The 12,661-nt window shown below is 39.4% G+C and overlaps 1 protein-coding gene across 2 annotated transcripts in view; it reads left to right on the forward strand.

The window, feature by feature from the left end:
- The window catches only part of DNAJC3 (DnaJ heat shock protein family (Hsp40) member C3), a 108,288-nt gene that overhangs the window by 90,225 nt on the left and 5,402 nt on the right, over positions 1-12,661 (forward strand). For both annotated transcript variants that reach the window (NM_001266404.1, XM_077973566.1), the window contains 2 exon segments: positions 9,256-9,388; positions 10,283-10,431. In NM_001266404.1, the coding sequence (NP_001253333.1) occupies positions 9,256-9,388; positions 10,283-10,431 (282 nt within the window).

The raw sequence follows: 12,661 nt of genomic DNA on the forward strand, positions 1-12,661 counted from the left end.
AATTAAAATATGTCTTCCTCTAGCTCTTGATTTATCAATTTTAGGCAGTATCCCTTGTCTGCCTGTTACAGAAGAGGAAGAACGAGTAGACCTCACTAGTTCCTTCTGTTCTTTCTCACCTTCAATTTTAGTTGAGTATTTGATCTTTTGGTTATATTTACAGCTTTAATATAATATAAATAAATTTTAATATACCCAAGTTTGTTTCTTGCTCTGTCACCTTTAGATAGCCTCTCGATCGTATACTACTGATAATAAGGAAATTAGTATATTTCCATCTTATCTTTCAACTACATTTTAAGTATGTGTTAGTATACTTTTATAATGTTTGTAGTATTTAGATTATTTCCTCTAACTATAATTGCGGATAGTAAGGAAATGAAAGCCATTTAGTAGACTAATGTATAGCTGCAGCCTCAAGTCCTGTGTTTGAATCCTTAGAGAAGGAGATGTAATCGTTTCACCAACCAGTGTCAGATGCATGGAGTCACTTGTTCACACACGGCCACACTTTCAGTATGCTTCTCACTTGGCGCAGGAGTGTTTGGTGAGCTTCACCCCGAGTTAGAGCTACTGTTTCTCTGCCAGAAGAAACCTATGCCTCTGTCTTACTAAGAACATCTTGAGATTTTTAATGACACAGTTTGCATGAATGAGATCTGCTCTCTGTGAAGATACATTTTTTTTTTACTTTTTTTTTCTTTTCACTTTTTTTTTCTTTTCACTCTGAAGATATTCTTTAGCCCTATAACTCCTGGCTGTGCCTGGCCTGCCGCACATCTTTTGCCCCAGAACTCCTTTCACTGCCTTTCTGGGTTTTTCTGTCTTCATTTTAAAAATTTAATCATGTCTTCATCTTTCTTGGATTCTTTTTTTATTTTGCTTAAAGTGCATCTCCAAAAGTGATATGAATGCGTCTGATGCCAGAAGGGAATATTGCAGCTTCTCAGAAATTCAGAGGAAAAATGATTTTTAACACAGACTTCTATGTATAGTAAACTATTAATTAGGGTAAGAATTCAGTGCAGTTGTTTAGAAGTTTTCTTTTTTCAGTGTTCTGGAGACACTGGAATCACCTGTGCTGTAAAAGTTTGGAACAATCTCTGGAAGGACTGCTGCTTTACTGGGAGGTGACTTAGTGACAGCTTTCTCTGTGAAAATGTTTTGTTTGGGCTTTGCTTTTTGAGCCAATGAAATTCTTTTAAATAGGTTAAGCAAATTTGCATTTATGGATATGACAGATTTACTTAATTCAGAATTCACAAGAGACTAGGACATTAAATTATAATAAAAGGGTTCATTCATTGAGAATCTATGAATATATCTGACATCAGTTTTCCCAAACACATAAAGCAAATATTGACAGAATTGAGGCAAAAAATAGCCAGCAGTATAATAATGGCACGATACTTCAGGATCCCACTTTTAGTAATGAATAATAAAGCAAGATAGAATATTAATAAGGGAACAAAAAACTTGAATGCACCATAAAACCGTTACACCTAACAAATGTATACAGACAGCAGAGCACACATTCTCTTCAGTAGCTCATGAAACATTTTCCTAGATAGACCATGTGTGACACCACAAGTCTTAACACATTTTTTAAAATTGAAATTTTACAGACTATGATTGATGGCCCAAATGGAATAAAACTAGAAATCAGTAACAGAAGGAAAACTGAAAAATTCACAAAATATGAAAATGAGACACCACACTCTTGAGCATGCTCTTGTTGAAGGGTCGGAAGACATACTATTGTGAAGATGGCCGTGCTGCCCACAGTGAGCCACACGTGCAGCACGCCTTTCAATTCCCAATGTTACTTTTCTGAAAATAGAAAAACACCCACAAAATTACATGAAATCTCAAGGGACCATGAAAAGTCTGACAATCTTAAAAGAAGAAAAACATTGGAGGCATTACACATAATGTCTGAACACCAAACAAAGCTACAGTAACCAAAGCACTTTGGCATGGGTATAAAGGCAGGACATCAAAGCAGTGAAGCAGAATGCAGCACAGATCTCATCTCTTGCATACATGCTCAAGTGAGTTATTTGCACACCGTTCATTGAAGCATTATCCACAAAAGCCAATAGGTGAAAGCAATTTAAACTTCCTTTACCAAATGAGTGGATACATATAACTTGGAATACAAAAAAATGGAATACTACTCAGCTTTTAAAACGCAGGAAGTTTTCTAATATCTACCATAAAGACAAATTTGAGGACATTATGCTAAATTTAATAACCCAGCCACACACAGAAAAATACTGTATGAATCTACTTACATGGAATATCTAAAGTAGTTAACACCCTTAAAAAGAGAAAATAGAATGTTGTACAGTAAAAACGTTGAATTGAAAAACACCAAAATGTGTGCCCTTTATGAATGTGTAGTCATAGTTGAGAATTGTAGCTATCTAGAATTATTTTTTAGTAATGTGTTCAGTATTTTTTTGTGAAATTTTTTCTGCTAATGTATATTCCTGTGTCTCATGTTTTACGATAGGCTGTGTCACATTGTGTTGTTTTTATTTATGTATTATAATTTTGTACGCCAATATTGGACTCTGTAAACATTAAGACAGTGTTTGGACAGAAGTCAGATATGGATCAGTCATACATCTGTTGCCAATATAATTATTTCCATTTTTGTTTTCCTGTATAACTATTACCCCTATTTTATGACTTGTATATCTGCTTTTTTTGGGTTGGTGGTCAGTGGTTTTATTTTTAATTGTAAAAAATACATAATGAAATTTATAATCTTTAATATTTTCAATTATATAGTTAAGTATATTGAAATTGTTAGCAACATAGCGCTAGAACATTTTTATTTTTATAAAAGTAATATGCAATACACATGAATCTCAGGCTTTTAAAACTCTCTATTTCGTTTTGTTAGATCCTTCATTTTTCTCTTCTCCCTTGTCCTCCTTCTTGTTTTGTCTTCATGTCTACGATAGTTTTGATTTGTTCTTATTTTTCTTGAGTCCTGATTGCTCACATTTTTACCTCCTCATCATCTTCTGGTCTCTTTCCTGAGTTCTGATTCTGCTTTGTGATTCCCCTTAATGGAAGTGATTAGATTAAGTTACATAATTGGTCTATGATGCTTGCCCAGAATTTTCTTTGGTTTTGTTTTTCTGATGGCTATTCAGAAAATAGTATTCTTTGGCTATGTTTTTCTGATGCATGTTCATTAGATAAGTTTTACATGTTCTTTTCCTGATTTGATTTTTAAATATCTTTTAAGTGATACTATGCCAGTTAAAAAAAAATTATTACTCATCATAAAATGAGTTGGAGTTCACTGCCCTAACTGACTGTGGTGCTAGTCCTCTGGATGTCAGTTTTGTTTCTTTGTTTTCTGCGTGTAAGGCGTGCTGGGGCCAGGGCAGCCTTCTTAGTTAATAGTCGCAGTACTCTCTGCTTTCCTGTTTCCGCAGACATTCTGCTTCCTGCTAAAATGATTTTGCTGTCTAGCCCTGCCCTCTCTACTTCTCTGCACCAAACCATGGCCAGGAGGTCATCTGCTGCCAGCCCCACTCGCCCCTCTACCCCCTTCCTTTGCTACACTAAAGGGTGTATGTTTTGCACTTCAGGATGAGCCCCTCACCTTCAGGGAGCATACAGTTGCTGTTCCTCTGGGATGCGCCGCACAGGCTGTTTCGCTGTTGCCTCTCATTGTATTCTCTTCTTTACCTCTCTCTTGCCCCAGTAAGGCCTCTGCTTTATCTCCCCTATGTGCACTCTAGATTTCCTGGTTCTTGTAATATGCAAGGGATATAGTTTGTCACTGCAGGGTAAGCCCATACTCCTAGAAGGTATATTTTGTTAGCATTTTCTGTGATCTTTTACCATTTGGCTTTCTCACTATTTGCTTCCTTCCTCATCTTAGGTTCATGGCTAATATTAGCACCTTTTAGCAGCCCTTGTCCAGTTTCTTTGTATTGTTTTGCTGAAAATGGAGTTTGGAGCTGCCCCATCCATTTACCTTGTTTCTTTTGTGTACTATGCAGCAGGAGAATATTGGTGTTCCATGGGGCTTGTTTATATTGGAGGTCGGATGTACTGTATTCTTTCAAAGGATCTCTTTGCATTGAGAGTAGACTTTTAGGGGAATCGGGTGGAAGCTGGGAACACCTGTTGGGAAACTGTTTCAATGATTCAGGTGAATGGTGGCCCGTGTCACAGTGCTAACTATGGAAATGCTGCGAAGTGGTTAAACGATGGCTATATTGTGAAGGAAAGCTGATTTGGAACTCGCTAATGGATTGGCAGGGTGAGAGAGGGAATCACTTACAGCTGTGTGCACCTGTCTTTCAAATGCTGGTCTGTGCTGGGGAGCTCAGGGCAGGCCGTAAGTGACTAGGACCTGTTCACTGGAGAACGTCCCTGGTGGCACTTGCCCAGCTGCCCTGATGAGCCCTGCTTCACTCATTTAACTGATCAGGGGGTCAGTAAAATGATCTATTTAACTTTGGTTTTCTGGGTGGGACCACTTTTTGTTTGTTCCAGGTTTGTTGTAGAGGTGTGCGTGCCCTACAGGGGCGCTCCACAGCCACACCTTTCACTCTGCTTACAGTAGGGGTTAATGCTGCAGCTCCACATACAGGGGCCAGAGCCTGCCCAGCCATCCTGTAGTCATCTCACGGACTATCCTGACAGTTGCCTTATAGCTACTTCTGCTTGCCAAACTGAGGGTCCTTGGCCAAAGATAATGGCTTCCAGATCTTCCAGGGCCTCTTATAGTGTCTGCTTACATTATGGTTCTCTCTACTTAGGTTTATTACTAATGTGCTCCCACTTCCTATCTTCCAGAAATTTATCAAACTTACTGGTCTGCTGTTGTCTTCAGTGCTGCTATGGTTATATTACTTTTCGTCATTTCGGTGGCAAGGAGTACGGCAAACGTGTGTGCTTGTATCTCCCATCCTAAGCTAGTAATTGCTCCTTAGGAATGTGAAGGGAATATAGAATAAAAGTAATTTGGGATAGATAAGTTTTTTTAGATTCAGAGGTTAGAAAATGAATTGGCTAATATGTAACATGGTATTCTTTATCTAGGGCTGACATATGTCTGGCTTATTCTACTTTTCAGTTATGGTGATGGGATAAACTTTGGATGGGGGTGTGTGTGTATGTTTTTATACTTTAAGTGCTGGGATACATGTGCAGAATGTACAGGTTTGTTACATAGGTATACACATGGCATGGTGATTTGCTGCACCCATCGACCCATCATCTACATTAGGTATTTCTCCTAATGCTATCCCTCCCCCAGCCCCCCACCCCACACAGGCCCCAGTGTGTGATGTTCCCCTCCCTGTGTCCACGTGTTCTCATTGTTCAACTCCCACTTATGAGTGAGAACATGCGGTGTTTGGTTTTCTGTTCCTGTGTTAGTTTCCAGCTTCATCCATGTCCCTGCGAAGAACATGAACTCATCCTTTTTTATGGCTGCATAGTATTCCATGGTGTATATGTGCTACATTTTCTTTATCCAGTCTATCATTGATGGACATTTGGGTTGGCTCCAAGTCTTTGCTATTGTGAACAGCGCTGCAATAAACATACCTGTGCATGTGTCTGTATACTAGAATGATTTATAATCCTTTGGGTATGTACCCAGTAATGAGATTGCAGGGTCAAATGGTATTTCTAGTTCTAGATCCTTGGTGAATCACCACACTGTCTTCTACAATGGTTGAACTAATTTACTCTCCCACCAACAGTGTAAAAGCATTCCTATTTCTCCACATCCTCTCCAGCATCTGTTGTTTCCTGACTTTTTAATGATCACCATTCTAACTGGTGTGAGATAGTATCTCATTGTGGTTCTGATTTGCATTTCTCTAATGACCAGTGATGATGAGTTTTCTTTCATATGTCTGTTGACTGCATAAATGTTTTCTTTTGAGAAGTGTCTGTTCATATCCTTTGCCCACTTCTTGATAGGGTTGTTTTCTTATAAATTCGTTTAAGTTCCCTGTAGATTCTGGATGTTAGCCCTTTGTCAGATGGTTGCCTGTTCACTCTGATGATAGTTTCTTTTGCTGTGCAGAAGCTCTTTACTTTAATTAGATCCCATTTGTCAATTTTGGCTTTTGTTGCCATTGTTTTTGGTGTTTTAGTCATGAAGTCTTTGCCCATGCCTATGTCCTGAATGGTATTGCCTAGGTTTTCTTCTATGGTTTTTATGGTTTTAGGTCCTTGATTTAAGTCTTTAATCCACCTTGAGTTAATTTTTGTATAATGTGTAAGGAAGGGGTCTAGTTTCAGTTTCAGTTTTCCGCATATGGCTAGCCAGTTGTCCCAGCACCATTTATTAAATAGGGAGTCCTTTCCCCATTGCTTGTTTTTGTCTATTGGGTTTTTTTTTTTTTTTCTTCCTTAGATTGTCTCTTAGATTGTGGAGTCTGAGAAAGTGTAATTTAAAATGGTCTGTCTAGGTATATCTGTGGGAAGTCTTACATTATCCATACTTAGGTTTCTAATTAGTTATCTGCAATTATGTGAATATAGGAAACAACGTATAATTTTACATTTTTGTCCTATATTGGGGAAATGTGTTCACCTTAAATTCTAACACAAATACGATACAAAAGACTGCTTTAGGGAGATACCCTGAACATGTAAGAATGAAAACATATTTTAAATGTAGAGTCCGCACAAGTCGCAAAATTGTGTATATACTGAAACATTTTCCTGTTGTATTCCTTCAAGGTCTGTTTCCTTACTAAGCTGTGTGTTGCGCTATGGGTGTTAATTGTAAAGTTAAACCTTACTACTATTTATGATGGTTTTGTTTTTATACTAAATTGGGAGAAGTTTTTTACGTCCCCGTGGGTTGGGCTGTAGGAACATTTAGTTTAATGATGCACTGATGCGAGAATTCACTTTAGGATAAAAGATGGAAGGGTCCCCTTCCCCAGTGCCACAGGGCCAAAGGTGGTGGCGGTTCGTTTTTCTATGCAGTGTGTAGCCTGTCAAAATTTGTTAGTCTTGTTGTAGGACTCTTTCCTTAGTTCAGCTAAAGACAGGGGGTCCATGTCACACAGCCACGAAAAATTCGGCTCACAGACAATTTGAAGAGGGCAAGATTTATTGGGTGAAAAGGAAACAGGGACTGTCTACAAGGCCAAAGTCCCAGCTAGTGTGCTTCCCACCTTGCAGATTGAATCCCAGGCTCCACCCAGGAAGAAGAGGGAGGGGCCAGGCTCCTCCCCACTGCAAATGGTGCGAACTTCCCAAGGCTCCACCCCAGGGCGCACTCCTCCCAGCGTGCACTCCTCCCAGTGCGCAGAGCAGATGGAGGTTTTCCGGGAACCCCTTTGCATTTGGCTGTCTCAGTCTTACCCCAATATCTTTCTCATTTTAATCTGCCCAAGGTGCCTTACATTCCCTCTGTGTTTATTTATTGCCAAGATGAGTGTTCAGATGTCTTTTCTCCTAGTGAAATGCATTTTCATAAAAACAAGAATTTGAACCCAGCAATCTATTATTGGAATTATCTATCCAGGGAGAATATTGAGAAAAATTTGAGTGGGGGCTTCCCTAGACCATCTCCAGATTTGGTGATCTGGTAAGAAGATACACAGGACTCAGCATATAGTTGTACTGAGGGCTTTCATTCCAGTGAAGAAGCAAAGTCAGCAAAGGGAAAAGGTGTAAGGGGGAACATCTGGAGGAAACCAGGCAGAAGGTTCCAGGACTCCTCTCCCTGTGATGTCACAAAGGACAAGCTTAATTTTTCCAGCAATGAGAAATTCTACAATGTGTGAAATGTTGTCTACCAGGGAAGCTCGTTAGAGACACTGCACCCAGAATTTTTGTGGGGGACTAGTCACTAGACACCTTCTGCCTGGCCTGCACCAAAATCGCAGACTCCCAGAAGGAAAGATGTTTACATAAACTATATTTTTCATACAAACAGTTCAGCCATGAGTCATTCTTACCATGGAATGTTGGGAGCACTCCTGAAATCTGGCTTCCCAAACATCAGCAGTAAGCCAACCTTGTCAGCAGACTTTTCTAAGGATAGTAGTCTCAGGACTGCTGTGTTGACTCTTCTGCATGGTGTTAGATACCCAGGTGCCTTGTATTTTCTAAGTATTTAAAATACTGTGTATTAGCTGGGCGTGGTGGTGCATGCCTGTAGTCCCAGCTGCTTCATGAGCCTGAGGCAGGAGGATGGTTTGTGCCTGTGAGGTCGAAGTTGCAGTGAGCCAAAGTGAGAGAGACCCCGTGTCTTAAATTTTTTTTTTTTTTAAATACGGTGTAATAAAACAAAAGATGTAATGTGGATAGTCCCCAGACTGCCTGTACTGGGACTGTATGTGTTTTGTATGTTGATTGACACTTAGGTTTGTAATAGTGTTAGAGCCTGTGGGTTACTGAGTCATTCAGATTGTGGACAGCTCCTTCCGTTCCCTTTCTTTCTATAATTCTTTTTTTTCTAGCTTCCCATTGACCAAACACACCTCCTGATCCCTTTCTAAACATCTAATTCTTCTGCACTGTTGTCAATCCATAACTGACCAGGCAGATTTGCTTTATCACTGTCTTTGTTACACAGGGAAGAATCACTCCAGTCTTAATGGCGGTAGATTGCTCTGGATAAAGTGCTGACATTAACATATTTACCCAGAGGGTATGGAGAGATCATGTGGGAGGGTGGACAAGTAAACAGCAGTACATTTTGTTGAATGAGAATAATAAACTACCTAAACTCAGTTTTAATTATTATGCCTTTTAAACCTTTTTTTTTTTTTTTTTTGAGATGGAATCTCGCTTTGTCACCCAGGCTGGAGTGTAGTGGCGCGATGTCAGCCACTGCAACCTCCGCCTCCCGGGTTCAAGTGATTCTCCTGCCTCAGCCTCCCGAGTAGCTGGGACTACAGGCATGTGCCACCATGCCCGGCTAATTTTTGTTTTTGTTTTTTTTTTTAAGTAAAGACGGGGTTTCACTATGTTGGCCAGGCTGGTTTTGAACTCTTGACTTCGTGATCCACCCCCTTCGGCCTCCCAAAGTGATGAGATTACAGGCATGAGCCCCCGTGCCCGGCCTGTTTTAAATATTCTTGATCAAAGTTACTAACGGGGTATCACTTGAGGTTTTTGGCAATAATGACCAAAGAGTGAAGGGGTTGGGGGATGATGACTTTAGCATCAATTTTACAGGGTAAGAAAAGGCAACAAATTATAATTTGCCTTAACAATATTATCTTAAACATATTTTGACAGCGATTCAGGATTATGAAACTGCTCAGGAACACAATGAAAATGATCAGCAGATTCGAGAAGGTCTAGAGAAAGCACAAAGATTATTGAAACAGTCGCAGAAACGAGATTATTATAAAATCTTGGGAGTAAAAAGGTGAATTATTAATTTAAAATTTACTTTGCTATTTTTAATCAACTCTGTTTCAAAGCTAATCATTGCTCTTTTTCCTCTCTGATGCATTTTCTTTACTTATGTAATTTCAGTCATATGGATTAAACCCTAACAATCTTTACCATTAGAAAGCTACTTTGAGTATTTTATAGGCAAGTTTCTTTGATAGAGACCAATAATGCAGCCACAGAGAATTAGTAGTTGGCAACAAAGATGACACTGTAGCATGAATGGGTCCTAGGCCTGGATTTTTTTAAGAAGGGTAAAGGGGTAGGAGTGAGCTTTCTTTTGGTGGGGATGGAGGAGGAGATGGAAAAAGGAAGAAAAAGCCTTCTCTAGGCCTAAAAATAAAGTAGTACTTTCAGAATTAAGTCTGAAATTAAGATCTACCTTATATAAAAGTACATACTAAGTAAATGATACACCCCTCAGTGGTTCGCTAAGTAAACCATCATCTTTCAAAATTTGGAATCTTTGTGCTTACTATTAAGTAAGCTAATGCAGAAGCATAATTGAAAGTGGCGGTCAGAGTCATATCTTTTTAATGCCAAGAATTGAATTTTGGTAACTTGCAAATTCAGAAAGTTAAAAAATTCATTGATGTACCTTTTTTAAAAAAGGGAAAATTCTAAAGATCAGGAGTGCTTTATTCTCAGTAATCTTAGTGAGTATCCAGGGAAGCCTGATGTCAGCTTTAATGATCATCCAGAACTGTATGCAGATCTGTGGTCTGTGATACCATTGGAACTATTTTATATTTAATAGTTTATTAATTACCAGTTTGTTAATTGCCAGTGGGATCTTAATCAGCTCTTCTGATTTTTATGATAGTATGTTAGACATTTCTCCACTAATTATTATTTTACCACCCCTCAGAAATGCCAAAAAGCAAGAAATCATTAAAGCATACCGAAAATTAGCACTGCAGTGGCACCCAGATAACTTCCAGAATGAAGAAGAAAAGAAAAAAGCTGAGAAAAAGTTCATTGACATAGCAGCTGCTAAAGAAGTCCTCTCTGATCCAGGTATTATTTGGTTTTATTCCTTTGACTCGTCCTAGAGGTGGTGTTAGAAGCGAGGGTGGAACGCGCGGTGGGTTCTGCATGTGGGGCTGTATAGGCAGTGCCGGGTCCTGAGCCCGGTTCCAGAGGTCCAGTTGTATGCCTGCCCTCCTCGTTCAGCCCTCTTATGCTCCTGTTGCAGGGTACAGTGGAAAGATCATCAAATGTGGAATCAGAGGGCCTGAGTTTGAATCTTTTTCCTACTCAAACAAGTTATCAGAACTTTTTGGTCTGTTTTTTTCAATACTGAGCATAAGAGGATCTCTCAGGTTCCCTCTAACCTCAAAGGTCAATGATGAATTTTCTCCACCAAGCTCACAGGAGCTTGATGAGGAAACCAGCTTGCCAGGCTGGATTGCACTGAGTGGGAGAACAGCAGATGTCTGGCCTAGGGCCTGCTATGCCCCATATCTGTTCACCAGGAATCTTGCCCTGAATCATATGATCATTAGATCAACAGGCTTATGTGTTTTTTAAAAATTTTTATTTTTTGTAGAAATGGGGTGTCGCTGTGTTGCCCAGGCTGGTCGTTAACTCCTGGGCTAAAGTGATCTTTCCAACTCAGCTTCCCAAAGTTCTGAGATTACAGGTGTGAGCCTCTGCACCTGGCCATGTGTGTTCTTTTGCTGTACACTAATATGGCCTGGAAATTTAATAAGAGGGAGACAGGCTAAGCATTGAGGTGATACTGGACAATGCTTTGCTGTTGCCAGAGAATTTCATGTTAAGCTGACACTGCTTTTTTGTGGCCTTCCATGTCCGTGGGAGCCAAAGCTGTGATCTGAGCTAGACAAATTAAACAAAGAGAGGAAAGTTTTATTTGTCAAATCTTTTTGGAGCACCTACTTATGCAGTGGAATTGAAGGTAAATGATGCTTTGTTTTCAAGTAATTTATAATCCAGTAAAGGAGAAATGTACTTCCCTTATCAAGTAGTATCGGATACATACTGTCCTGTTACTCGGCAAATATTGAGTGGCTGCAACCTGCCTTGAGCAGTTCAATCCTCTTAGTTTGTGCAGTGCACAGAAGTGATAGTGTATCAGACTGGGAGTCAGGATCTTCTTATGGGAGGAGGACTGAGGGGGACTTTGGGCTAAGTTTTAAGGTAGCAGGGAGCCAACGGAGGGGATGAGTGTCCTTGCACAGAGGCATGCACTGAGGAAAGAGCTGCAGGTCTTTTTTCTTTCCTCTTGTTCTTATGTTCAGGATGAACTATCTTTTCTTTTAAAGACTTTAAAGTTTTTTACTATGCATATATCAAAACACATGTATCATGTATTTATGAATATGTTTAGTAGAATCACATGATTATGCCAATCTGAAACTTAATTTTCACTTGACATAAATCTTGGCTATAGTTTTTTTCTCACTGAAAAATAGTTACCTCATTCTTTGAAATGTATGCAGACCACTCCATTGAATTTTTAAGTAATTACATGATGTGGATATAGCTGAATTCACTTCTCTTTCCATTCACAGCATCCTTTCTCTGGGGCTATTATCACCCCCTATGCAGTTCACTACTGTTCTAAGTGCTAACACCCTAGATTAATTTTGCCTGTGAGATATCAAAGATATGGGGCCTGAGTCTAACTGCATTAGCTTTTGTAAAACAAAGCTGAGTTTCAGATCAACTACAATACCCAGTTAGTTATTCATACTCAGCATAAGAGCCCTCCATTTTTACTGGTGGGTTTCCTCCTCCTAAATGTGTGGTTTCAGATTAACCTCCCAGAATGAAGTAAACTGGCTTTTCTCTAAGTATCTTTGAACCGCTAAAGGACAAGTTACTGTGAGAGAGCAAAGTGGGACTTGGGATTATTTTTATATTTGCATTTTTTCTGCATTCTTTATTTTCCATTTATTAAAAAACCTAGCTATATGCTAAGTCTTTTTTTTTTGTAAGTTCAGGGGTACATGTGCAGGTTTGTTACATAGGTAAATGTGTGTTATGGGGGTTTGTTGTACAGATTATTTCATCACCCAGGTATTAAGTCTAGAACCCATTAGTTATTATTCCTGATCCTCTCCCGCCTCCCATCCTTCACCCTCCAATAGGCCCCAGTGTCTGTTGTTCCCCTTTATGGGTCCATGAGTTCTCATCATTTAGCTCCCACTTGTGAGAATATGTGGTATTTGGTTTTCTGTTCCTGCATTAGTTTGCTAAGAATAGTGGCCTCCAGCTCCATCCA

Source organism: Macaca mulatta, chromosome 17 (genome assembly GCF_049350105.2).
Source record: "Macaca mulatta isolate MMU2019108-1 chromosome 17, T2T-MMU8v2.0, whole genome shotgun sequence".
In the NCBI taxonomy this organism is placed as follows: Eukaryota; Metazoa; Chordata; class Mammalia; order Primates; family Cercopithecidae; genus Macaca; species Macaca mulatta.